General features: G+C 42.9%; 1 protein-coding gene and 1 long non-coding RNA gene across 2 annotated transcripts; one reads left to right on the top strand and one right to left on the bottom strand.

Annotated features, from left to right (window-relative positions):
• On the top strand, positions 1-7,268 carry GPKOW (G-patch domain and KOW motifs). The gene is made up of 11 exons (XM_014555453.2): positions 1-207; positions 995-1,149; positions 1,249-1,373; positions 3,222-3,331; positions 4,122-4,332; positions 4,715-4,847; positions 5,512-5,635; positions 5,839-5,962; positions 6,055-6,124; positions 6,730-6,815; positions 6,910-7,268. Exons 1-11 carry the CDS (start codon positions 38-40, stop codon positions 7,042-7,044), a joined length of 1,443 nt encoding a protein of 480 aa, XP_014410939.1. The 5' UTR covers positions 1-37; the 3' UTR covers positions 7,045-7,268.
• LOC106729050 lies at positions 7,075-22,730 on the bottom strand. Its single transcript, XR_001365333.2, has 4 exons — positions 22,500-22,730; positions 19,966-20,107; positions 13,589-13,708; positions 7,075-7,201 (listed from the first exon to the last, which is right to left on the bottom strand). It is a non-coding gene; the product is annotated as an uncharacterized LOC106729050 (long non-coding RNA).
• Between the last annotated feature and the right edge of the window lie 7 nt (positions 22,731-22,737).

The following is a 22,737-nucleotide window of genomic DNA, read 5'->3' as shown; positions in this document are numbered from 1 at the left end:
CCATCAAGCAGCGCTCCGGCCTGGGAAGAGGGGCAAGATGGCGGACGCTGAAGATGGTATATTGCGGCCGGCGAGAGCCTCCAGTGTCCCAATTTCATTCAGCTTCAGTCGAGTATCTGCCCGGATTCGGCTGGCGGGAGACGGCGCGGGTGCGGCTCCGGAGGATAAGGATTTCTTGAAGACCGTGGAAGGGAGAGAGCTACAGAGGTGAAGCGCTGGGTCTTTCGTCCGTTGGAAACCAGTGCAGTGGGTGCCTGCGGGAGAGTGGAATCAGAGTTGATTGTCTTGGTGACAGTGGCCTGTAAAGCCTAAAGCACTGCGTGAGGAAATTTCGTGGAAGCGAGAAGGCGGGAGTTAGTAGGAGAGGGGGGCGGAAATTGGACCTGTTGACCCTAGGGGTTGAAAGGAGAGGATATAATCCTGAAAGGGAGTGTCTTTAGGGCTTGGGGGGCCCTGAGGAGCCTGCGTTCTGAAAAAGGGAAAGAGGGGAGAATGACAGGACTCCTAGTGTCCCAGCTAAAGCGGTGGGGCTTGTCCAATATGGCAAGCGGGATGGAGCGGCAGATTCAGGTTGGAGGAGACCCCCATCAGCTTAATTGGGAAAGGAGAGCCTGATACAGGGACTTCCAGAAGAGAATCAACCATCCAGGAGGCTGGTGTGGAGCCTGGAGCTGGGGAAAGAGTCCAGGCTGAAGATGGTGATTTGTAGGTCATTGTGGAAACCATGGAAGTGGGTCTTGGGGTGAATAGAGGGTCCAGAACTGAGACCGGTTCCTCAGAAGCATTGATATTTAAGTTGAGGGTGGGGCAGAGAATCCAAAGAAAGCCTCACCAGCGACCTAACAGGAGAGCCAGACAGAAGAAGGGAGGGGTTGAGTGACTTGGGGCTGAGGGTGAGTTTGGCTCTTGTGTTTTTCCCCTGAATGAAGGGGTATGGCTCAGAACCCACTGATCGTGCTGCTTCCCCAACTTCACCCCTCTGTGTCCACATCAGTGTGAAGCCCTCAGAAGCCCCCAAGGAACTTGTCATCCCTTTGATCCAGAATGGCCATCGCAGGCAGCCACCCACCCAGGCCCCTGGACCATCCATACATCCTGAGGTCTTGGCGGATGGAATGCTGTCCCAAGCTGTGAAGGAACTCATTGAGGGTGAGTGCTCCCTCCTTTGCCTTGCCCTAGTGAAGGAAGAAGGGGAGGAAAGCGGAAGGATAGGGTGGGACCTCATTGCTCCCTCCCATTCTTCCTTAGAATCCAAGAAGTCTCTGGAAGAGAGAGAGAATGCGGGTGTCGACCCCACGCTCGCTATCCCCATGATCCAGAAAGGATGCACCCCCAACGGGGAAGGGGCAGACAGCGAACCCCGGGCTGAGACAGTGAGCTGGCCCCTTGCCTCCCTCCTTCCCCAGTCTCTCATTACCCTGTTGGCCAGGCCGGCCTCCCTGAACACAGAAGGAAAAGTCTGTGTGTGTACTAGAGGCCTGCTGCCTCTCCCTTCCTCCTTTCATCATTTTTGGAAGCATTAACAAGTGAACAAGTACTCGGATTCTGGGATTATCTGAATGAGACGAGGAGCAGAGGGAACAGGAAATGGAGAAATCCTGAGAGTAGACTCTGCCTGGAGTGTTTGAGGAACACCAGGGAGACCAGTGGAGCTGGAGTGAGGGGTATGGGTAGTTGATGAAGTCAGAAGTCAGCCACAGTGAGGACTTTGGCTTTTACTCTGAGTGAGATGAGAGCCATGGGAGGGCTCTGAGCAGAGAAGGGACAAGACTTATGATTTGACAGGCTCTTTCTGGCTGCTATGAGCAGAACTAGTGAGCAAAGGTGGAGGCAAGGAGACCAGCAGTCCAGGCTAGAGAGGATGGAGGCTCAGGCCAGAGCAGTAGGAGTGAGGTCAGGAAGGACAGAGAGGGTTTAGTGAGAGATGGCAGAGCAGGGTGAATGCTCCTAATGGCAGTGATGACCCAAACACTGGCATGGTGGCAGGAAATGGCATGGGAGCAGGTGTGGTGTGTGTCCATCAGTGAGGCAACTTGTGGTGTGTTTGCAACAAATATAAAGAATTGAAGGACTGATGATGGGAGGTGATAACACGAGAAGTGAGGGGTGTGTCCACAGAAGTAACCAAGTCTGTTTTTCATACCCATGGACCCTACTTTTCACTCTTTACTCACAATTTTTTTTTTGCAATGCTTCCTTGGTTCCTAGTTCTCCTATGGCCCCAAACCACTCTCTCTTTTGACTGAACTGTTCTCATTGGCCTTCAGACATCCTCTGGTTTTTTTCATCTTAAAAAAAAAAGACCTTCACTCTCTGTCCTGTTCCAGCTTTGGCCTCCTTTCTCTCATTTTCCCTCCTCTTGTAGCCTTCCACACCTCAGTTGATTACAGTTCCATCCATCTTCCTCTCACTTAGCCTAAAAACCTTAGGGTCACCCTTGACGCCTTTTATTTCATACCCTGTGTACAATCTGTCAGCAAAATCCTGTCATCTCCTTTTTCAAAATATATCCAGAGTCAGACGACTTCTCACCATCACCTCTACACCACTCTGGTCTGAGCCACCAGCATTTCTCATCTGGACTAATGCAGTAACTTCCTCTCTGGTCCCCTTTTGGCTGCCATCCTATTGTGGCTTCTGCCCAGCTCTCCTCAGCCTCCATATCTGTTTCAATCAGATTGACTTTCATGATGCTCTTCATACATAGATCTTGTCCTGCCTCAGGGCCTTTGCTCTTACTGTCCTCTCTGGAGTGCTCTTTCTTCTTATATCCTCAGAGCTCCCTCTGTCATCTTTTGGTCTCTGCTCAGATGTCAACTCAGTAACATTCCCTTCGCCATCCCTCTGCATCCCCTTAACCTGCTTTATTTTTCTTCACATACCATATCACTATCTGACATACTGTTTTATGTATTTTATTTGTGATGTCTCCACAACTAGAATGAAAGCCACATAAGGGCATGAGTTTTTGTCTCTATCGTTCACTGCTTTATCCCCAGCACCTAGAACAGTAGCTGGCACAGAATGAATCCTTTATAAATATTTGTCAAAGGACTGAATGTGGAGGAGTAAAGTGAGGGATAGCAAGAGGAAATCAAAACTCACCCTTGAGTTGACTGGGAAAGAAGCCTCAAGGGTCACCCCATGTGTGATAGCGAGCACACTTCAGAGGGCCCACTGTAAGCCAAACCTGACCATCCTTTCTGTGCCTAAACTCATAGGTGCCAGAGGAGGCTGATTACGAGGCAGTCCCTGTGGAGGCCTACGGGCTGGCTATGCTGCGGGGCATGGGCTGGAAACCTGGCGAGGGCATTGGCCGCACCTTCAATCAGTGAGTTGTAGGGTAGGGGCAAGGGGACAGCAGATGGGCCAGGGAACAAGACCTGCATGGTTACCACCCACCCAGAACCATCCAGGCAGGGAGAGGACGCATTTCCACCCTAAGTATTTCAGTAGCCCCTTCCACTACTGTTCAACCTCCTTTTGCCCTTCAAAACCCCATAACCTAACAAGATCTCATTTATGTAAAGATTGCCTGTCTGGGCATCAGCCTTCTCAGCTGAAAAATGGGGATAATAACAGTACTGACTTCCCAAGTCTGTTGTGACAGTTAAGTGAAATGATGCACATTAAGCACTTTACAGTAAGCCCTGGCCCCAGATAAGCACATACTATATATTTGCTATTGTTATCACATGGGCTTACGAGCCCTTCTTCCACAGTTTTAAACTCCCCAAAAATCTGAAAACCAAACTTTTTTTTTTCCATAAAACAATTGGTAGTCAAGTGTAACCTGAATTGACACTGAGTATTTTATGTCCTGTTTCTTCTGCTTGGTGAATAGTCATATGGTTTCCCCTGTGGAAATATTAGTATATTTGGTTATTGGAACCTGCCTCAGATCCTACTAGAGATACTGTGTAATAGAGGGTATGCACAACATGTTATTAGGTTAAACCAAATGAAATTGCCATTTCTGTCCTAATATGAGTTTGGCAAGGATATTCTTGAACATATTGATAGGGTGGGATTCGGGCAGTGGTTGGGGGTAGGGGTGGGGAACGGGGCCTTGAAGACAGATGCATCCCCCACAACAAGCCCATATCCTGTGTTCCCTGCAGAGTGGTGAAGCCTCGTGTCAATGCACTGAGGCCCAAGGGGTTAGGGCTGGGCGCCAACCTGACTGAGGTCCAGGCCCTGGCCCCCACGGGCCCCCACCGGCTGCCAAGGCCAGATGAGCAAGAGAAGGATAAGGAAGACCAGCCTCAAGGACTGGTGCCTGGAGGAGCTGTGGTGGTTCTTTCTGGCCCTCACCGTGGCCTCTATGGGAAAGTAAGCAACCAGGATGTGCCTGGAGCCCGAGACAGGCAGCAGGGAAGATTGATGTGAGGGTCAGAGGGCAGAAGAATTGGGTCTTGGGTAGGAAAGCTGGAAGTCTTTGTCTTTCAGGCCTTCCTGGCCCACCGCCTCATTCAGTAACTCAAGACTATTTGTTGGGCCTGTCTTGAGCCTCAGCTTCAACTAAAAGGGAGAGAATCCTTATGCCACAAGTCCCTGAGGATTATTAGATACTTAAAATAGATCCAAGCCCCACGGTCTGCTGGGGGAGACACAGGGGTGAGGCCTATCAGAGGTAGGGACAGACAGTTTGGTTTTAGGACTGTGGGTCAAGTTCACTCAACCCCTGCCTCCCTTCTTCCCCACAATACTTTAGGTGGAAGGCCTCGATCCTGACAATGTTCGAGCCATGGTCCGTCTGGCCGCAGGGAGCCGCATGGTGACTGTTAGTGAGTACTGCCTGCGGCCTGTCTCCCAGCAGGAGTTTGACAAGAACTCCTTGGATCTCAGTGAGTGAGCCTCTTACCTAGCTGGGGAAATTGTAGAAGCATTCCTGGGGGTGGTAGGGCCTATCTTGGGGGCAGAGGTTAGATCCGCAGAGGGGTGGAACAATGGACTGCTGGCAAGGGTGATTTCTGGTCACAGTTAAGAAGTGAGAATGAACATAAGTGGTATATTCCATTTAATTGAAAAAAGATTGATCTAGTAACTCTTTAGCCTTTTTCTGAGGCGGGAGAAACAGATGTGGAAACCATTCCCTACCCTTGGGAGGTCTTTATTTGGGGTGGTGAACCTCTCTTGCTAGGGAGTGAGAGCAGCTAGGACTAGATGGTGATGGGGAGGAAGGCATTTTAGGCATATCGGTAGGATGGGCCAGTTTGGCTCATGGGAGATGGGTGCTGTCAGCTCTCCAGGACTCCCTAGCCCATACTAGGTGGTTGGCTCAGGTAAGCACTGTCAGGACTGGCTGGGATGGTTGAGGAAGGCTTCCTGACAGAGGCCGAGATGGTTGAGAGGAAGGGGAGAGTGTTCTAATAGCCCAGGCAAAAGCTTGATGGTAAGAGGGGGCATTTTGGCAGATGGAAGGTGGTCTGAGGCTGGGGTGTGGCCTGGAAGGAAAGAGGGTGAGATACCGAGGCTCTTTTCTGGTTCTCCCCACACCCCCTTGAACAGGCCAGGTGAGCAAAACCTCAGGGCAACAGAACGGAACAGCCTCATCACGAAAGGCTCTTCGGAATCAGGACCTCCACGGCCGGCAGGAGGACTCAGAGAGGAAGCGGAAACACCTTCCAGACCGGTGGGACCCTGGGCATCTGGGATGGGGGTAGGGGGAAGACCATGGTGAGGCTCCAGTCAGAGAAAGCGTCCCCAGGGCAAGGCACTTGCCTGGAAGGAACTAGGAGTAGCATTATGGGTGGGTTTCACAATATTGGTGAAGGTGGTGTGCCCAGAACGTGCCTCTGATAAAGAGCTAAGCCTCCTGTCGGCCCCTCTCTACAGACAGGATGGGCCTGCAGCCAAGAGTGAGAAAGCAGCCCCCAGGAGTCAGCACTGGTTGCACAGGGACCTGCGCGTGCGGTTTGTGGACAAGCTGCACAAGGGTGGCCAGTATTACAACACCAAGGTGGGAACCCCGCACCTGCGTCTGCTTCCTCCCCCAGGGACTGGGCCTCCTTAGCTCTCTGACATTCTCATATCCCCTGACCCTCTCCCCAGATGACAATTGAAGATGTCCTGAGCCCAGATACTTGTGTGTGTCGGACAGATGAAGGCCAGGTCCTGGAAGGTGAGTCTGAGGGATGGCCACTGGGTTGTCATCCTGGACGCTGATCAAGAAGGCTGTCATAGGCCAAGAACCTGGCCCAGGCAAAGGCTGGGAGGGTGGGTTTTTTGCAACGCCCAGCATCCTCTAACAGAATGTCAGACACTTCTGTGATGGTGAGTATCTGAGCCCCACTTTCTCCATCTGCACAGTTAACACCTGTTTCTCCCCCTCTGTGACTGGTGCCTTGTAGGGATGTGTGCTCTGTGTGCAGGGCAGGGCATACAGCATGCCTATGATAAATGGTGTCTGAGGTGTATTTTTCTTTTAATTTAAGTATAGTTGATTTACAATGTTTCAGGTGTACAGCAAAGTGATTCAGTTATATATGTATGTAAATCTGTTCTGTTATCACCCCCAGCCATCATCATCATATATAAGTGCTCTCTTTATTACAACTATTCCCAGGAACCACTCGTTAGGTTTCCTCATCCGTGAAATGGATGTGGGGAACTCCCATCTGTTAGCAGGTACAGAGTAGCTCCAGGGAACACAGGAGAGGCCCTTCTGATAGGACCCTGGCTGGGCTGCCCTTGCTGGGGGCCTCACTCCCCTCTCCTTGTCTGCAGGCCTGAGGGAAGACATGCTGGAGACCCTGATCCCTAAGGTCGAGGGCAACCGGGTGATGGTGGTGCTGGGGCCACAGGCTGGAAGGGTGAGTCCCAGACCTGGGAATGGGGGGTAGGGGCACACAGGGAATGTCCCAGGGTCTGCATTGGCCTTGCTGATTCCTCCCGCCCCTACTCTAGGTGGGCCGTCTGCTGGACTGGGACAGAGAGCGGAGCCGGGCTCTGGTGCAGCTGCGGAGAGAGAATGAGGTGGTAAAGCTTCACTATGATGCTGTCTGCCAGTACGTGGGCCCCAGCGACTCGGATGAAGACTGACCTGTGGACACACTCCCATCCCCCAGGCTGTTACCAGTCCTGCACGGTGTGGAGAGACTGCCTTCACGAAGGTGGGGAGGTTGTTGTTCTGCCCTCCACTTTGCAGCGCAGCCCTGGGACAGGGTCAGGGCACAAGCTGGATGGACCAGAAGGGAGGCTAGAAGCAAACCAATATTTACCAGAAGTTAGTGTATAATAAAAACCATTTCAAATACCAAGTAAAACGAAGAGATCGTAAGTGGTGTGCTGCGCTGTGAGAGGAGGCGGGAGCCAGGCTGATTGAGGTGGGAACTATTCCATTTTTCAGCCCCACTGCCTTGCTTGGGCAGCTAGCCAAGCGGAAGGATCCATTCGCTCCCACACTCACTGTTGGAGTCCAGAAGTTATGAAATCTGTCCCCAGCAGGTACTATGAAGTCTGGAAGGCCACATCCCTGGACAACTTCCTGAGCAAGAATCTAGCAGGCTCTGCTCTTACTCTTGGTCCAGAGCAGATGCCCAGAGATTATCTTGAGCCTGTGACAGGGGTCAAGAAGAAGGGAGGCTTCTACCCACCAAGGGGATGTGTTAGCACTACTTTCCAGAGGACCCAGTTAACCTCGGGGCCCCCATTTTAGTCCCAAAACTTTGGCTTGAAAGTAAAAAAGTTTTGTCTGTCTCGGGTAGAATTTCCCTGGTTGCTTCAGGTAACTGGATTCTCAAAAAGGTTATTGTCAGAGAATCCTTTTTCCTACTCAGTGGCCTAAGATAAAAAATCAACAAAGGAAGAAAAAAAAATCAAAGGAAGTCAGAGTTTTAGGCACAACTGTTTCTAACTCATCCTTCATCACTAAGTCGTTGATGTAATTAGCTGTATTTGAGTTAGATCTAGGCCTCTGGTATAAACTGACACTTCAGAACATGGCACAGCACTGGAGAATTTGAATAGTTCTTGTACAGGATGACATGAGCTGCCGTCCCTGCTAAGCTGAGGCAGACTGCTGTTTTGAGCCAAAATAAGCAAGGTATAGAAAAACAATGAGTTGGCCAGACCAATGGCCGTATACCCAGTAAGGCAAGGAATGATTAGAAAACCTTCCAGCGTAGTAACCCCCATATGAGGGACACTGGCACAGACTGATTTACTTTTTTTGATTGTCCCTAATTAATTCCAGAACTCACCTGTTTTCAAGATTAGCCAAAAAGGGTTGTTAAGGCCGACACTGGAGAACAAATTCCCACCCCAACGCCCCCAGTTCCTCCAGTTCTTAAGTCATCATTGTGACTGCACACACTGCCCTGGAACTGCAGGCTGATGTGTATTTTTTTTAATTTAAGTATAGTTGATTTACAGTGTTTCAGGAGTACAGCAAAGTGATTCAGTTCCATATATATATATATATACACGTGTATATATATATGTACATATATATACACACATATGTAAATCTCTTCTTTTTCAGATTCTTTTCCATTATAGGTTATTACAAGATATTGTATAGCTCCCTGTGCTATACAGTAAGCTGAGTTGTATTTTTAATCTTGGGAAAGGTTGGGAGTTCTAGAGGTTCCCAGTTTGGCACGTCCAGGAGTCAGTTTCCTGCGCTGTCATGTGTGAAGCCTAGTCAAGAAGGCCTCCTCCTAGGGTTGGGTATTAGCTCAGTGGTAGAGTGTGTGCTTAGCATGCATGAAGTCCTGGGTTCAGTCCACAGTACCTGCATTTAAAAAAAAAAAAAAAAGGCCAGGGAGTGGGGTGGGAAGGAATAAACTAGGAGTTCAAGATTTGCAGATATTTTATATATATGGTATATATAAAATAGATAAATAAGTTTATACTGTATAGCGCAGGGAACTATGTTCAATATCTTGTAGTAGCTTAAGTGAAAAAGAATATGAAAATGAATATATGTATATCCATGTATGACATTGTGCTGTACACCAGGAATTGACACAACATTGTAAACTGACTATACCTCTATAAAAAAAAAGAAGGCCTCCTCCTTTCTCCAAATCATAATAAATTTCTTGGTAGTGCCCTTGAGAATGATATAAAGCTCTCTAGGGAAAGGCATTGTCCCTCTGGGTCTGCCCTGCAACGTGGCATCACCTGGCAGTTTCAGACAATCCCTCCATCTCCTCCATGTGCCATGACACTTAAAATAGATCTTGCATCAGATTCCAATCTCCTAGAGTTAATGTTTCTCCCGAGCCTGCCTTTGGAAATGGGACCTGAAGTTCTTGAATACGGCCCGGTGTCCAGAACGCCTAGCCCATGGCAGAACGCCTGGTCCCCCAGAGCAGATGATCAGATTTTTTTGTGTTTCCTCAGAGAGGATCCCTCCTGATCCCTCAGTTTGAGAACAGAGCTCCTTAAGTTCTGGAAAATGTAGACAGCATCAGGAGGCTTTCCCAATCTGCGCTTTGTTCATTGTGCACAAAGACTTGGTCCTAAAGACCCTTTGAGTCTGCGCAGCTTTCTCGGCTGTTACCCCTTGGGCAACGGTTACTGCAGCAACAGCTTTTGTGAGCCCATGAATTCTCCATGGACCGCTCACAAGCCGAGGACCATGACCCATACAGTTTATCCAGACTGGCTTCTTCCACATCACAGGGACTGAGCAAGATGTGGGTGCAAAAGCATCTGCCTCTTCTGCCAAGTCTCCAGAAGCTTCCCTGGCAGGGTGCTGCCTCTGTTTAAAAAACTATCCAGACACTGAGCCAGGAATTTGTGGCGTCAGACTCGAGAAGCAGCTTCTTTCTTTGCCTTTCAGAGAGAAGTGAATTATTTGGGTGATGGGGACTACTGCCTGGGGCTGAGCTTGATGGCGGGTATATACAGGTAGGCTCTCATTTCTGACATTCCTTCCTCAGCTGGAGGATGCTCCCCTCCATTCCCACACTGGGGCCTTTTAACTCCCATGTTTGTAGCATCACACAGTGAGGTGAAGTGTCCAACAACTTGGAAAGCTACGTGAGGGGGACTGCGTCCTCACCAGGTGCCCCTATGGTTCCAATTCATTCAGCAAGGATCTCTGGAGCCCCTACTGTATGCCAAGTACTGTTCTGCAGGCTAGGGATACAGTAAAGCATACATCATTCATTCAACAATTATTGAGTCCCTACTTGATGCCAGGCATGATTTTCTAGCTACTTGAGATAAAACCATGAACAGGACAAAGATCCATGCCCTTGTGGAGCTGATATTCCAGTGGGTCTGGGAGATAATAAGCAATAAGCAAAAGAAGTAAATTATCCAGTATGTTAGAAGGTGCTAAGAACCATGCGGGGGGAGGGCAGGAGGAAGTACAGCAGGGTAAAGGGGATCCAGAATGGGCAGTATTCATAGGAAAGTTTTACTGAAAAGGTGACATTTGAGCCAAGATACGAAGGAAGTAAGGGAGAGTCATGCACTATCTGAAAAATGGTCCAGGTGGGGGAACAATGCAAAGGCCCTGTGGTGGCACCATTGCTGGTGTGTTTGAGGAATAGTGAGGCCAGTGTGGCTGTATGGGAGTAAATGAAAGAGAGGGGAGCTAGGAGGTCGGGTCCGAGAGGTACTGTGGTGCTTCAAGGGCCACTCTCACTGTTCTGACAGAAGTGAGAATCCTAAGAAGCCTCCATGCAGCCACTGCCAAAGACTGATGCCCCACTTCCCCCACCCCTACACAGCCACACTAAATACACCTGCGCTTCAAGTGCCTTGGTCGGTCTGGCTGATTTCCACTGTCCAGAACTGATTTCTTCCAGTGGGGCTGCTGGAACTTCCTGGAAGGCTTACTTCTCCATCAGTGCCAGTGGGGTACCTTCCTCAAACTTGGGAAGCAACTTCCTTCCCAGGTCTCAGAGGGATCCTCAGCACCTGACGTCCACGTACCCCTGATCTTTCACCGCTTACCTGGAAGAGTTATCACCTGAAGATCACCAGACACCACCAGCTACAGAGAAGAGGCACTAAATGTATCCGGTTTCCCCACGGCATCTCACAAGAGGACGAAATGCCACAACTTTGCTCACTAATCTTTTGGTTGTACTGATTTTCCTCATAACCTCATCCCATCCTTATCTTCAAAAGTTCTTTAAGTCATTAGGGAACTGCAAATTAAAACAACGAGATACCACTACACACTATGACAATGGCAAAAATCCAACAAACTGACAATACCAAATTCTGGTGAGGATGCAGTGCAACAGGAACTTTCATTCATTGCAGGTGGGAAGGCAAAATGGTACAGCCACTCTGGAAGACAGTCTGGCTGTTTCTTACAAAACTAAACATACTCTTACCATATGATCCAGCAATCACGCTCCAAAAGAGTTGAAGACATGTCCACACAAAAACCCGCACATGGATGTTTACAGCAGCTTTATTCATAATTGCAAAAACTTAGAAGCAACCACGATTGTCCTACAGCAGGTGACTGGATAAATAAACTGGTACATCCAGACAGTGGAATATTATTCAGTGCTCAAAAGAAATGAGCTATCAAGTCACGAAAAGATATGGAGGAATCTTAAAGGCATGTTACTAAGTGAAAGAAGCCAATCTGAAAAAGCTACATACTGGATGATTCCAACTCTATGACATTCTGGAAAAGGAAGTACTATGGAGACAGTTAAAAGTGGTTGCCAGGAGTTAGAGGTTGATGGAGGGACGAAAAGGCAGAGAACAGAGGATTTTACAACAATGAAACTATTTTGTAGGGGGTGGGAATAGGTCAGAGGTAGAACACCTTCTTAGCAGGCATGAGGCCCTGAGTTCAATCTCCAGTACCTACATTTAAAAAAATGAAATTTTTTGTTTTCTTTTTGTTTTTTCTGTGTGTATATGTATATATTTTTAATTGAAGTATAGTCAGTTTACAATGTTGTGTCAATTTCTGGTGTACAGCATAATGCTTCAGTCAGACATGAACATACATATATTCGTTCTCATATTCTTTTTCACCATAAATTACTGCAAGATATTGAATATAGTTCCCTGTGCTATACAATATGAACTTGCTTATGAAACTATTTTGTATGTGACTCTAATAGTGGATATATGTCATTATACATTTGTAAAAACCCATAGGATGCAACACTAAGCATGAACCCTAATGTAAACTATGGACTTTAAATGACAATGATATGCTGTTGTCAATGAGTGTAGGTTCATTGATTGTAACAAATGTACCACTGGTGGTGCGGGATGCCAATAGTGGGGGAAGATGTGCATGGAGGTGGGGGCAAGGATATATTTTCCACTCAATTTTGCTATGAATCTAAAACTGCTTTTAAAAAAGAAGGCTGATTCTTTTAAAAAGCACTTTAAGAATCTTTATGAAAATTAGAGCTCCATCACCCCTTTTGCTTTGCCATATTCTATTAGTAGATTGTTTTTAAAAAGCAATTCTTTACATATTCTGGGTATAGATACTTTATCAGATACATGATTTGCAAGTATTTTCTCCCAGTCTGTGGCTTGTCTTTTCATTCTCTTAACAATGTCTTTCGAAAAGCAGAAATACTCAATTTTGATGAAGTCAGATTTTTTAGTTCTTTTTGGATTGTCCTTTTGATGTCACATCTAAGAAATCTGTGCCTAATCCCAGATCACAAAGGTTTTCTAGAAGTTTTAGAGTTTTAGATTTTATGTTTAGATTTTTGATTCATTTTGAATTAATTTTTGTGTATGGTGGGAGGTATGGAGACAGGCTCATTCTTTTAAGTACGGATATCCAACTGTTCCAGCAACATTTGTTGAAAAGACTGTCCTTCCTCCACTGCATTGCTTCGTGCCTTTTTCAAAAATCAGTTATCCACCACAATGAAAAGAAAAAAATCAGTTGTCCACATATGTATGGATTGATTTATGGATCTATTCTGTTCTATTGATATATTTGTCTATCTGTATATCTATCTGTATGTTTTAATAATAACTGTAGCTTTATAATGATTCTTGAAATCAGGATTAGCCCTGAAACTTTGTTGGTCTTTTGCAGAGTTTCTTTCTCTTTTGCAGAGAAAAAAAAGATAAATCTTTTGTCAGATTTCTCCCTGAGTATTTCATATTTCCTGATATTATTGGACATATTTTTAAATTTAAATTTCTAATTTTTCATTGCTAATATATAGAAATACAATTGATATTTGTACATTGCTCTTGTATCCTGTAACCTTGCTAAACTAACAATTTTATTAGCTTTTTTAAAATAGATTCCATTGGTTTTTCTATTAGATAATCATGTTTCTTCAAATAAAGACATGTTTCTTTCTTTCTTTCCAACCCAGATGCCTTTTATTTCTTCTTGCCTTTTCCGCACTGACTAGAATCTTCAGCACAATATAAAATAGCAGTGGTGAGAGTAGATATCTGTCTTATTCCTGATTTTAGGGGGAAAGCATTCAGTCTTTCACCAGCCATTAAGTACAATTTTAACTGTAGCATTTTTTTCCCTCTCCAACATACTTGTAATTTATTAAACAAATATTTATTACCAAGCAGGTTCAACACATGCTAATCATAAACCCATTTGTAAATTCAGCAAAATCCCAGCTTCTTGTCCTTCTAGGAACTCTGGCCATACCTTGAATCAAGGGTTCCCTTGAGGAGGTTACACTCCAGGGGAAGGGTTCTATTACTTTGTAGTATCAGGTCACCAGTGACTCTCAAAGTATGGATCCCAGACCAGCAGCATCAGCATCACCTGGAAACAGTAGAAATGCAAACTCTCAGGGCCCTCCTGGACCTAATGAATTTGAAATTCTGAGGGTGGTAACCAGCACTCTGTTATAATGAACCCCCCAGGGGCTGATGAGGTGAACACCAGTTATGAACTGCTCTTCCAAAGAAAATGGCAGAGGTAGGTCTGTTTCAGGGTCAAACCTTGGGCAATACCTCTAAGGACCAAGGCCATAGTCACAACTAGACTCTCATGTCTGTTAGTGCAAAATAGAGAAGGCTTCCAAAACATTTTAGCCAATCCATGTATCTTTTTTTTTCTTTCAAGGAGTTTTATTTTTTAATCTTATTGTGGTAAGAACACTCAACATGAGATCTATGCTCTTAACAAATTTTAAGTACACATTATTGTTGACTATAGGTATAACGTTGTATAGCAAATCTCTAGAGTTTACTGAACCTTAATACCTGTTGATTAATAACTCCCCACTTCCCTCTCCCCCAGCCCCTGTTAACCACCATTCTACTTTTTGATTTTAAGAATTTGACTTTTTAAAGACACCTCATAAAAGTGGAATCATGCAGTACTCGTCTTTCTGTGTCCTGCTTATTTCAATTAGCAAAATGTCTTTGAGGTCCATTCATGCTGTCACGTATGGCAGTATTTCCTTCCTTTTAGGGCAAATAGTATTCCATTATATATGCATACTACATTTTCTTTATCCATTCTTCTGTCAGTGGACATTTAGGTTGTTTCCATGTCTTAGCTATTGTGAATAGTACTGAAATGAACATAGGAGTGTTTATATCTCTGTTAGATCCTAATTTCAATTCCTTTGGATATATATCCAGAAGTGGGATTGCTGGATCATACAGTAGTTCTCTTTTTAATTTTTTGAGAAATCTCCATCATGTTTTCTGCAGAAGCTGCACCATTTTGCATTCCCACCAACAGTGTGCAAGGGTTCCAGTGTCTCCACATCCTCACTCACATTTGTCTTTTGGTTTCTTGATAACAGTCATCTTGACAGGTGTGAGGTGATATTTCATTGTGGCTTTCACTTGCATTTCCTTCATAATGAGTGGCAATGAGTGTTTTTAATACACCTGTTACACAGATGTTCTTTATCACATTGACAAAGTTATTTTCTATTCCTACTTTCCTGAGAGTTTTATCAGGAAATCATGCTTAATTTTATCATCTTCCTTTTCTGCATCTCTTGAGGTGATCACATGTTGTTCCCTTTTGTTGTTTGTTAGTATGGGAAATTGCACTGATTAATTTTTGAATGGTAAAGCAACCCTGCATTCCTGGGATAAACTCCACATGGTCATGATGTATTATCCTTTTAATACATTGTTGGAATCAATTTGCTAAAATTATGTTTAGAATTTTTGTATCTATGTTCCCAAGGGATATTGGTCTTTATTTTCTCTTTCTGTAATATCTATCTGGTTTTGGTATCAGAGTAATGCTGGTCCAATAGAATGGGCTGGGAATTATTCAAATTTTTGCAAGAATTTAGGTAGAGTTGAGATTATTTTCATCTTAAATGCTTGCTAGAATTCACCACTGACAACATCTGGGCCTGGAGTTTTCTTTGTAGGAAGAATTTTAACTATAAAGTTAATTTCTTTACTAGATATAGGGCTACTCAGGTTTCTATTTCTTTTTTTAAATTGTGGTAAATACACATACATAAAGCTTACCATCTTAACAATGCAAAAATCCTCACCAAAATATTAGCAAATAGAATCAAACAGCACATAAAAAAGATTATAAATCATGATCAAGTGGGTGGGACACAAGGGTGGTTCTACACATGCAAATCAATCAATGTAATAAACCACATCAACAAGAGAAAGGACAAAAACCATCTCAATAGATCATCTCAATAGATCATCTCAATAGATCATCTCAATAGATGCAGAAAAAGCATTTGATAAAATTCAACACCCATTTATGATAAAAAAAAACTCTCATCAAAGTGGGTATAGAGGGAACATATATCAACATAATAAAAGCTATATATGACAAACCTACAGCCAGCATAGTACTCAACAGTGAAAAACTCAAAAGCTTCCCACTAAAATCTGGGACAAGACAAGGATGCCCACTCTCACCACTCCTATTCAACATAGTCCTGGAAGTCCTAGCCACAGCAATCAGGCAACAGAAAGAAATAAAAGGGATCCAAATTGGAAAAGAAGAGGTAGAAGTGTCACTATATGCCAATGACATGTTACTATATATAGAAACCCCTAAAAGGTCCACACAAAAACTACTTGAACTAATTGAAGAATTCAGCAAGGTAGCAGGTTACAAAATTAACGTTCAAAAATCAGTTGCGTTTCTTTACACTAGTGATGAATCAACAGAAAAAGAAATTAAAGAAACAATCCCCTTTAAAATAGCACCCAAAGTAATAAAATACCTGGGAATAAATCTAACCAAGGAGGTGAAAGAATTATACACAGAAAACTATAAACCATTGATGAAGGAAATTAAAGAAGACTTAAAAAAATGGAAGGATATCCCATGCTCCTGGATTGGAAGAATCAATATTGTTAACAATTTTAAGTGTACAGTTAAGTGGAATTAAGTACAGTCACATTGTTGTGCAGCCATCATCACCATCCATCCCCAGAACTCTCTTCATTTTGCAGGATTGAAATTCTGTACCCATTAAACAATTACTCCCCATTATTTCCTCTCCCCAGCTCCTGCCAACTATTTCTTCTTGAATGAGCTTTAGTAATTTGTGTCTTTGAAGGAATTTATACATTTCAACAAAGTTGTGGAACTTATTGGCATAAAGTTATTCATAATATTCCTTTATCCTTTTTAGTATCTGTAGTGATGTCTTCTCTCTCATTCCTGATATTGGTAAGTTATGTCTTCTCCCTTTTTTTTTTCCTTTTGTCTTCATGTTTATCAGTTTTATTTATCTCAATAAAACAGCTTTTGGCTTCATAATATTCTCCATTGTTTTTCTGTTTTGTATTTTCATTGATTTCCACTTTGATCTTTATTTTTTTATTTCATCTGCTTATCCTAGGTTTACTTTGTCCTTCTTTTTCTAGTTTCTTATGATGGAAGTTGATGTAATCGATTTTAGACCTTTCTTATTTAGTCCTCTCTACTTTTGTAATATAGGCATTTAATGTGATAAATTCACCCTGAAATACTGCTTTAGTGGCATTCCACAAATACTAATATTTTGAGTTTTCATTTTCATTCAGGACAAAGTGTTTTCTAATTTCCATTGTGACTTTTTTGATCCTTGAATTATTTTGAAGTGTGTTATTTAGTTAGTTTCCAAATATTTGGAGATTTTCCAGAAACTTTGCTTTTATTGATTTCTAATTCAGTTTCATAATGGAAAAGAATATTAAAAAGAATATATGTGTACATATATATATAACTGAATCACTTTGCTGTACACCAGAAAGTAATACAACATTGTAAATCAACTATATTTCAATAAAATAAAAAAAAAAAGAATGACAATTGTCCAGGCCTCACACCCATTAGGATGGCTACAAAAAAAAAAAAAAAAAAACTGTTGGTTGGGATGTAGAGAAAATTGGAACCCTTGTGCACCATTGATAGGAATATAAAATGGTGCAGCTGCTATGGAAAACAAAATGGCAGTTTCCCCCCAAAATTAAAAAAACAGAATTACCATATGATTTGACAATTTCACTTTTGGAAAAATATCCAAAAGAATTAAAAGCACAGCATCAAAGAGATTTTGCACACCCATGTTCATAACAGCATTATTCTTAATAGCCAAAAGGTGGAAAAAATCCAAGTGGCCATCGAGGAATGAACTGATATGCAAAATGTGGTATATTCATACGATGAAATATTACTCAACCTTTAAAAGGAAGGAAATTCTGACACATGCTGCAACACGGATGAACCTTGAGGATGTTATGCTAAGTGAAATAAGACAGTCATAAGAAATCAAATACTGTATGATTCCACTTACGTGAATTATCAAGAGAAGTCAAATTCATAGAAACATAAAGTAGAATGGTGATTGCCAGGGGCTGGGGGAGGGGGAAATTGGGAGTTGTTGTTTAATGGGTATAGAGTTTTAGTTTTACAAGATGAAAAAGTTCTGGAGATCTGTTTTACAACAATGTGAATATTTTGACACTGCTGAACTATACATTTAAAAATGGTTAAGATGGTAAATTTTATGTTACATGTGATAAAATACAATTTTATTACAATTAAAAGTACATGAATATCTACTATGTGCCTGGAATTCTGGTTCATCTGCGTACCCAGTGCCTGCATATAATGCGTACTCTTCATCTTTCCCTCTCAGCAACAAAAAAACATTTGGTTTCCTTCTTTTTAAAATTTAAAAAAATTTTATTTATTTATTTATTGAAGTATAGTCGGTTTACAGTGTCGTGTCAATTTCTGATGTACAGCATAGTGATTCAGTTATACATACACATATATATTGATTTTCATATTCTTTTTTATTGTAGGCTATTACAAGATATTGAATATAGTTCCCTGTGCTCTACGGTAGGACCTTATTTGACTCCCTTCTTGAAATGCTTTTTCACTTGACTTCCAGAAATCTCTTGGTTCTGCTCCTGCCTCACTGGCTGCTCCTACTCAGTTTTGTTTCGCCAGTTCCTCCTCTTTCCCCTGACCTTTGTACCTTGGAATGCCCCAGGGCTTAGGCCTCTAACCTCCTCATCTACATTCACTGCCTAGGTGATCTCCTCTAGTCTTATGGCTTTAAATGACTTTGAGTCTGATGCCTCCTGAATTTGTCATCTTCAGCCTGTACCTCACTCCTAATCTTCAGTCATATCCAATCACCTACACAACATCTCTATATGGTATTTCATAAGCATTTCAGACTTTACAAAACCAATACAAAATTCCCAGTTTCCTTTCTTAATCTGCTCCTCCAGCTGACTCTCAACTTAATTAAAACCTTCAGAGTCATTCCTTTCTTAATCTGCTCCTACAAGCTGACTCTCAACTTAATTAAAACCTTCAGAGTCTATCCTCCTCACACCCTATATCCAACCCATCAATATATCCCTTCAGCTCCACCTTCAAAATAATTCCAGAAGACATCTTATCTCTTCCACTGCCCAGTGTCCAAGGCACCGAAAACTATTGCCTAATTTACTGCAAATAGCCTCCTAACTGCCCTCCTTGCTTCCCCTTTCCCTGCTCCCCTCTTGGTCTACACATAGAAGCCAGTGTTTTTTTGTTTTTTGTTTTTTTGGAAAGGCGAGACTGGTCATGTCTCCTCTGCTCCAAACCCTCCATATGGCTTCCTATCTCACTCAGAATGGGAGCCAAAGCATTTTATTTTATTTATTTTTAAAAAATTATTGGAGATATTGGGGACTGAACCCAGGGCCTCCTGCATGCTAAGCACGTGCTCTACCCCTGAGATACACCGACACACCCTCCCCACCCCCAAGCCAAAGCATTTTAAATGGCCTACAAGACCCTGCATAATCTGCCCACACTCCATACCTCTGTGACTCACCTGAGAAGCTGCATTGATATCCTGGCTCTTCCTTCTACCCAGAATGCTTTTCCCCCAAATTTCCACGAGGCTCATTCCCTCACTCCCTTCAGGGTTTTTTGTTTATTTGTTTGTTTGTTTGTTTTGGTGGAGGGAGTAATTATGTTTATTCATTTATTTTTTTAATGGAGGTACTGGGGATTGAACCCAGACCTCATGCATACCCCCTCTTCAGGTTTCTGCTCCAATGTCACCTTATCACAGTTTTTTCTGACCATTAAAATCTGACCAATAAAATCGCAACCCCTCCCTTTATCCCAACTCTTCCTACCTCCTAGTCCATTTTATTTCATATATAATATATATTCATTCATCACCTTTCTCCTCCAAGGACAAGGATATTGTTCTGTTTACTGTTCTGTTCCCCAACACTTAGTACAGCGTGCCTGGTGTGTTGCAGGCACTCGGTAAATGTTGGGTAACTGAATGAATGAATGTTCAATAATTAGTTGTTTAATGAAGATTAGGATGCTACCTTTCAAAACATCAGAGCAAAACTTCAACTATTTCTCAATCCACAAACAATCCATTTTCCAGGATGCATTAGAGAAAGATTGATTCATTGAGTCACATCCACAAAAGGTGAAATGTTCCTAGAAGAAATTCTAATACTATAATTGGCCCACCTGGGTCTGAGTAGCGTTGTTTTGGGCTTCAAGATTTATGTTTTGAGAAAGATTCTGACTGAGATGTGGATACTTACAACTCATTCCCACAATTCCAAGTTTGGATTTCTTCAGCTGGTTACTTGGTCATTAGAACTTGGTCCTTTTTGATTCTGACACCCTTCCTCAGAACAACTTTGTATGACAGGCATGTGCCTCATTCTTCATTCTCTGACTGGCCTATTAATATACAGCATTAAGTAAATAACCAGACCACTGGCTTAAAAAGCAAATTAAAAAGAATTTAAAAACTTAGAAACCCATCTTAATTCAAATAAGATGTTAAATCCTGTTTGCTCCAGGAAAAAAGGTGAGGTAAATCTCCCCATTGTGGTGATGAGGGTGGGGTGGTACTTCTATAAACAGAAGTTTTCACAGCACCAGGGACTTACACAGTATTGAAGGTCAATTACACGTCAAAAGCCAACAAACAAACTCATAGAAAAAGAGATCAGATTTGTGTTTGACCAGAGGTGGGGGTTTCGGGGAGGGGGAATTGGATGAAGGCAGTCAAAAGGTACAAATTTCCAGGTATAACATAAATAAGTGCCAGGGGTGTAATGTACAGCATGATAAATATAACTAACACTGCTGTATGTTATATATAAAAGTTGAGAGTAAATTCTAAGAGTTCTCATCACAAGGAAAAAATGCTATTTCTTTAATTTTGTATCTGTTTGTGGGGTTTTTTTGGGGGGGTAATTATGTTTATTTTTTTAAGTGGAGGTTTTGGGGATTGAACCCAGGACCTCGTACATGCTAAGCACACACTCTACCACTGAGCTATACCTTCCCCCCTTTTTGTATCTATTTGAGATGATGGATCTTCACTAAACTTATTGTGATAATCATTTCAGGATGTATGTAAGTCAAATCACTAACCCATACACCTTAAACTTATACAGTGTTGTAAGTTGATTATATCTCAATAAAACTGGAAGAAAAAAACAAACAAAAAAGATCTTCTCTGTATCATTAGTTTGGAGCAATTTTATTACAATATGCCTTTGTGTATTTTTCATCTTGTGCTGGTATTCAATGAACTTTTTGGATTTGTGAAGTTATATGTTTCATTAATTTTGGAAAGTTTAGGACTTTATTTCTTCACGTACTTTTTCTATCCCCCCTCCTCTCCTTTGGGGATTTTATTTCCCTGCGTGTTAGGCCATGTGAAATTGTCCCACAGCTCGCTTATACTCTTTATTTTTTCGGAATCTTTTTCCTCTGTTTCATTTTCTTTAGTTTCTATTGCTATGACATCAAGTCATTAATGTTTTTCGTCTGCAATGTTTAGTTATTAATCCATCCGATGTATTTTTCATGTTTAAAATTCAATTTGGGATGGACCTAGAGATTATCATACTAAGTGAAGTAAGACAGAGACAAGTATCATATGATATCACTTACATGTGGAATCTAAAAAAATGATATAAATGAACTTGTTTACAAAACAGAAACAGACTTACAGACATAGAAAACAAACTATGGTTACCAAAGGGGAAAAGGGGAGGGGGAAGGACAAATTAGGACTCTGGGATTAGCAGATACAGACTATTACATATAAAATAAACAACAGTGACCTACTGTATTGCACAGGGAACCTATATTCAATATCTTGTAATAACCTATGATGAAGAAGAATGATAGGTGGAGGAGTAGCCAGAGATATAGGAGGAAACCAAGAGAATGAGAGCAAGAAACTGTGGAATAATGCTGGGTGGTCACAGGAAAGGGTAGAGAAATGACTGCTGATTTGGGAAGATTATTATTCATCAGTGATCTGGTTAAGAGCAGTCTCAGAGACATGGGAGCGACAGAAGCCAAACTGAATTAAGTTAAATATGCTCTGGGATGTGAGGAAGTAGAGACTGAAGGAAACGAGAGGAGTGGCTTTGCTGAGGAGCATAGCAACGGAGTCACGCCTAGGGCAGTATATGGGACCAAAATCCACAAGTAAATATGTCCACGGATTTTGACAACACAGTACATGAAACGACCCAAATGGCCATCAGTAGGGGAACAGCTGAACATTTCTGCATTTATTCCACGGAATACCGGGAATCAATAAAAAAGAATGAGTTAAACAGATGTCCATTATATATTAATAACTTTTTAAAGCATCAAAACAATACTTGGGAAAAAGGATAGGTGGGTTGTACCAATGTCAATATTCTCAGTGTAATATTTTACCATACAACATGTTACCTTTAGGGGGAAGCATTAAAGTACATGGGATTTTCTCTGCATTATATCTTAAATCTACATGTGAATCCACATCTCAAAATTTAAAAGCTGAATTAAAAATATTTCCACTGTGTACATAATTGGGATCTTCCCCGTCCCCCACAGTGAATCTCTAGATACCTCTTGCCATCAAAAAACATTATTCATTTTGTAACTAAAACATGGCGGGGCTGGGTGGGGACTCCTATCATGTCTTCCCCTGGCTAAAGGGAGAGACTTCGCTTTGAAGGTCTCCAGGCTCGCCCCCGCCTCAAGGCTCCCTGGTCACCCCTACCTAGAAATCTGGGAAGATTATAAATAGCTACTAGGGGTGGCCCTTCTAGCCCACCTCGGAGGTCCAAGTCTTGTTAGCCCAGAAGGTAACGCCTCTAGCTCTCCGAACAGGACCGAGTTGAGGAATTCTCGGCCCTCCCTTTTCCGCTCAGCAAGGGGAAGGCTGTCTCTCGCCCACTCGTCCTTGGTTCCCTCAGTCATGCCCTTCCGGAGCGTCCCCCGCTCCCCGCGCCCTCCTGCGAAGACGTCACGGTCGCTCGCTTTCCTCCAACAACCCAGAAGCTGGGCTAGAA

Source organism: Camelus ferus, chromosome X (genome assembly GCF_009834535.1).
Source record: "Camelus ferus isolate YT-003-E chromosome X, BCGSAC_Cfer_1.0, whole genome shotgun sequence".
NCBI lineage: Eukaryota > Metazoa > Chordata > Mammalia > Artiodactyla > Camelidae > Camelus > Camelus ferus.
This window is presented reverse-complemented; position numbering and strand designations above follow the sequence as displayed.